Raw genomic sequence first — 5557 nt, forward strand, 5'->3', positions numbered from 1 at the left:
AGTATATTTAATGATACTATATTAATATTAGTAATAATTTTCTTATTCTCTCTGCATAATTTTATATCTACTACTCCTCTATTATTATTATTTTACAACGTAAAGATATTTTTGGTCCATGTTAGAGAGTAATCCGAAAAAGGTCACCTCTTATTTTAATAAAAGATCACTTGGAGAAAAGCTTATGATTGTGATTTTTTTTTTCTTGAAAGGATCGATATGATTGTGATTTGTTATACCTTGGGTTGTCTCGGACTCGGATAGTACTTATACTTCTACATACTATTTTAAAATAATTGTTCTATATATTTTCTTTTTCAACTTTAAAATATTTGTTTTAAAAAATATGGATATCATTAATTTTGTCTCTGTCTTTACCGTACCGTAAATAGTGATTTAATTTTAAGAAAAAACAATGTCATGTTTGTTTTTTCATGAAAGTAATTTTATCTATTCATATCATTTTTGAAAAATACTAAGTGACTATTAGAATTTATTATTTTGATCATCAATTAGTCATTAATCTTTAAAAATATAGGCTAAAGTATATTGTGTCCTTATAAATTTTTGGTAGATATCTCATGTATTTTAATTTAATTTCCTCCATTAGTTGGCCTTCATAGTTTGTTTCCATGTTATTTTACAGGATGGAGATACATTGGTAGAAAACCCAGAAGAATGGGAAACCTTATGTGTAAACCGTTAGAGAAAGCTGTTGACTTACTCCTGGAAGCGAGTATTCGACAAATTGATTATATTATCAATTACGAAGATTATGTTGAGGGTCTAAAAGAACTCGACGGGAAACTTGAGCAGAATGAGCTAACAGTGAGGCAACTAGTTGATGCTGCAGAAAACAATGCAGAAGAAATCACACCTACTACTCAAGATTGGCGTAACAGGGTGGCGGCAAAGAGGGAAGAAAGTAAGGAGTTTCGCGATGACAGAACCCTCAAGTCCAAGACAAGTTGCTTTGCCGGGGGATGCTCTAGCGGGGCTCTCCCTTTTTTGTGGCACAGGCGTCAACTTGGCCGGAAAGCAAAGATATTGGCACCGGCAATCAAAGAGCTTAATGATGAAACTCCTGACAGTGCAAATATTTCTTATCGACAAGCTCCCACGTTTGAGGATAGGAATCCATCTGGTGATGACTACCTCAAATTTGAATCAAGGAAAGGTACGATTGAGAAGGTCATGGAGCAGTTAAAAGATTCAACGGTGAGAATTGTTGGACTACATGGACCTAGTGGAGTGGGCAAGACCTCTCTGATCCAACAAATTGCAAAGCAAGCCAAGGGCAGGTTTGACAAGGTGGCCATGGCAACTGTAAAAAAAGATCCAGACCTTCAAAAGGTTCAACAAGATATTGCCGACCATTTAGGATTAACTTTTGGAGATGAAGGTCAGAAGGGGAGAGCAGCACTTTTGAGAAAGAGGCTGAAAAAGGAGAATACCCTTGTAATCCTGGATGACCTTTGGGATGAATTGGACTTGAATGAGATCGGGATTCCATTTGATAATGATGATGTTTCAAGCCACGTGATGCGCCAAGAAAGAACGGAGGGGGAAGAGCAAACGACAACCAGGGGATGTAAAATTTTCATCACTTCAAGGTATAAAGAGGTGTTACGCAATAAAATGAATGTTAAAGAAAAATCAGTTGTTCTTGTCCCCGAGTTAGACATTGAAGAAACTTTGACATTATTCAAGAAGGTGGTTGGATTGTCAAATGAAAATCCCAAGTTCAAGCCAGAAACTCTTCACAAGTACTGTGCAGGATTACCAATGGCAGTTATTCTAGTCGGAAAGTCGTTACAGAACAAGAGCGAGTCAGAGTGGGAAGGCGAACTAGAAAGGCTCAAAAACCAACAAGAATCGAATGAAGTGCAAAAGTACATGGAGAAACATGTAATGATGGGCTATGATCTTCTAGCAAGTGAGGAGCTCAAGTCCACTTTCCTAATGTGTGCTCAAATGGGTCATCCATCATTAATTGCTGACTTGGTGAAGTACTGCTATGGTTTGGGCACACTTAAAGATGTCCATACACTGAGGGATGCCCACAAGACCATATCTGAGTCAATCCAGAAGCTAAAAGATTTAGGCTTGTTGGATAGTACTTCCAACGACAGTTTCAATATGCATGATATAATTCGAGATGCTGCTCTGTCTATGGCGTGCAAGAATCAGAATGTATTTATCCTGAGAAATAAAACGTTGGATGTCTGGCCTCACAAGAAAGAACTTCAGAGCTGCACTGGAATTCATCTATACAAGAGTCAAATCGTGGTTGAACTCCCAGAAGTCTTGAACTCTCCTCAACTCAAATTCTTCCATATTGATACTGATGATTCAAGTTTGGAAATACCAGACAGGTTTTTTGAAAAAATGGAAGAACTCAGAGTACTAGTATTATCTGGGATTCATCTACCAAGTCTACCGTCTTCAATCAAATGCTTATCGAACCTCAGAATGCTTTGTTTGGAGAACTGCACTCTAGGTAACTTGTCGATTATAAATAAATTGAAAAATTTAAGAATTCTTAGCCTTTCAGGATCTAGAATTGAAGATTGGCCAACAGAGTTAGAAGGCTTATGCAGATTACAGTTGCTAGACATTAGCGATTGTTCAATAAGCAGATTGACTCGACCTCTTTCTTTATCGAGTTTCACTAGTTTGGAGGAACTGCATATAAGAAACAGCTTGACAAAAATGGAGGTGGAGGAAGAAGTAAATCGTAGTCAAACTTCAGTTCTTTCCGAACTGAAACATTTGCATCAATTGAATTCTATAGATGTTTGCATCCCTAGTGCTGAAGTTTTACCAGCAGACTTGTTCTTTCACGAGTTGAATGACTACAAGATTGTGATTGGAGACTTTGAGACAATTTCAATTGAGGATTTTAAGATACCTAATAAATATGAAGCTTCAAGGTCTTTGGCATTGCAGCTAGAGCGTGGCATGGATATTCACTCCCTAAAAGGAGTCAAATTGCTATTCAAAGGAGTGGTGAATTTGCTGTTGGGAGAACTACATGGAGTTCAAAATGCATTTTATGAACTAAATCTCAATGGATTTCCAGATCTGAAGCACTTGTCAATCGCAAATAACAAGGGCATTGAGTATATTGTGAACTCAATGGAGCTGTCACAACCCCAGGATGCTTTTCCTAGTTTAGAGTTCCTCAGCCTGTTCAACCTAAAGAACATAAAGAACATATGTTGCAGTCCTATTACAAATTCCTCATTCTCTAGACTAAAGACAATCAAAGTGCAAATGTGCCCCCAATTGAAGAACATATTCTTCTTTTACATTGTCAAATTTCTTACTAGTCTGGAAACAATTTATGTCTCTGACTGCGATTCTCTACAAGCAGTTGTTGGGGAGGAAGGAGAAGGATCCAACAAAGTTGTGCTTTATAAGTTATGCTCTTTGACGTTACAGAAGTTACCATCATTTGTCAGTTTTTGCGAGATCGATGACAGGGAAATCCTCCCAGCAGAAGATGAGAAGAGTCTCTTTGAAGAAAATGTATGGCTTTCCAAAAGCTTAAAATAATATGTATTTAACAGTTTAGCATAGTGATTCCAACAAAATAACATGGTGTGTGTATTTTTTTTTTCCTGCAGGTAGAAATTCCAAAGTTAGAGATCTTGAAGTTGTTCTCAATCAAGATCCATCGGATATGGAACAATTGGCCTTCAAATGATTGGTTTCAAAACTTAATAAAACTAACTTTGGACGACTGTTGTAACTTGACATATTTATGCTCATTGTCTGTGGCTCGTTGTCTGAATAAACTAAAAAGCATCTCCATAGGTAGTTGTCCACTGATGGAGAAGTTATTCATCATCGGAGGAAATAAGAATGAGTGTTCAAAGGTGCGTACATCTTCTATGTTTTGTGCTAATGCATTTTATTTGCAATGCTCATCATTGTGTCAAATGACTTGTTTTTACATCAAAACAGGTTTGTATCTTTCCTAAGTTGGAGGAAATCGAATTGTTTTCAATGGAGATGTTACAGAAAATATGGCCAGGTGAAGACGAAGTCAGTGCAGATTCATTTCCTAGTCTCGTTTCTGTCAATATTAACTATTGCAATAAGCTTGACAAGATTTTTCCTGATCACACGAAATGCTGGTATATGCATTTAAAAAGCTTAAAGGTTTATTGGTGTAAGTCGGTGGAATTCATTTTCGAAAGTAGACATCCTCCGCAACAAAATGACACAAAATCTGCATTATTGGAGCTCATTGATTTGCGTTATCTCCCATATCTAAAGCAAGTGTGGAGTGTAGATCCAAAAGGAGTGGTTAACTTCGCAAATTTGCAGAGCATAAAGATTTCTGATTGTAACACATTGAGAAATGTGTTGCCAGCTTCTATAGCCAAGGATCTTGGAAAACTAGAAAGCTTTTCGATAACCTCAAGTCATGAATTGGAGGAAATCATTGCTTGGGATACAGGATCAGAAACAAGCAATGAACCACCATTGAAGTTTCCAGAAGTAGTCTCCATGTCATTTAGTAAGTTACCAAGCATTCGGTGTTTCTACAAAGGGAGACATATTGTAGAGTGTCCAAAATTGAAGCAACTGACAGTGACTGCGTGTCCAAATCTGGAAATATTCAAAACAGAAAGTGCCAATGAAGAAGAAATAGCATTCTTATCGGCTGAAAAGGTATAAAGTGATTAGCAAAACTTATGACTTAATTGTTTGCTGACTTGCTCCATTCATATAATCATATCTACCACTAATATTCATAAATATAAAAAGAAATTTGGTTACGAGTACGACACTTATTTTGAATATAAAATTCAAACAATTTTATGGAATAGAAAATTTATATGCATTTAATATCATTAAATCTTCAAAATCTTATCTTTTTAATAAAGTTATTTTGCTTTGTTATTCAGCTTCTTAACAAATGTTTCAGAGACATTTATTAACAAAACTCATAGAAAATATTTAAAGATAATGGTGAAATTTTCTTCTAAGTCATTTCCGTTTTTGCTATAAATTTCCATTATATTCTCTTAATACCTAAATTGTTTTTGGATATTATCTCTAAGATTTAAAAAAAAAAACTGTAGATAATAGAGATAAAAGTTAATTTGAATATGAAGACATAAAGCAAAAAGTTCTTATATTTTCTGTACTTTCTAAAATAGTGAAGACAATATATATTGAAAATAAAAATACATAAACAGTTAGTATAAAACATATTTGATTATAGAGATATAGACAAATTACAAGAAAATTTTTTCTAGCTCATAAATGCAAATTTCTTATATTTACTAAAACAGACAATAATTTTAGTTATGGTTCGTCGCTTCTGACGAGTCAGCTTGAATTCAATTCATTCGCTCGTTTGATAGCTCTAAGAAAAATCGATTTTTTAAGTGTCAGTAGCTTAATCTATTCTTATTATATAAAAATTGATATCTAAATTTGTTTATTGTGTTTAACTCATATTTCTCTTTTTAAATTCTAACGATGTCATGTCAGTAATTTTACTTACTTGCCAAAAGTTAAAAATTAACCAATCATTTTT

The 5557-nt window shown here is 34.9% G+C and overlaps 1 protein-coding gene across 5 annotated transcripts in view; it reads left to right on the forward strand.

The window, feature by feature from the left end:
- LOC107626019 overlaps nucleotides 1-5557 on the forward strand; it is a 60026-nt gene that overhangs the window by 1155 nt on the left and 53314 nt on the right. For all 5 annotated transcript variants that reach the window (XM_016328784.2, XM_016328783.2, XM_021116373.1 and 2 more), the window contains exons 2-4: nucleotides 647-3531; nucleotides 3630-3881; nucleotides 3970-4683. In XM_016328784.2, the coding sequence (XP_016184270.1) occupies nucleotides 679-3531; nucleotides 3630-3881; nucleotides 3970-4683 (3819 nt within the window). In that variant the 5' untranslated portion in view covers nucleotides 647-678. The remainder of the gene's footprint in view (nucleotides 1-646; nucleotides 3532-3629; nucleotides 3882-3969; nucleotides 4684-5557) is intronic.

The sequence above is a fragment of the Arachis ipaensis genome, chromosome B02 (assembly GCF_000816755.2).
Source record: "Arachis ipaensis cultivar K30076 chromosome B02, Araip1.1, whole genome shotgun sequence".
Classification (NCBI taxonomy): Eukaryota; Viridiplantae; Streptophyta; class Magnoliopsida; order Fabales; family Fabaceae; genus Arachis; species Arachis ipaensis.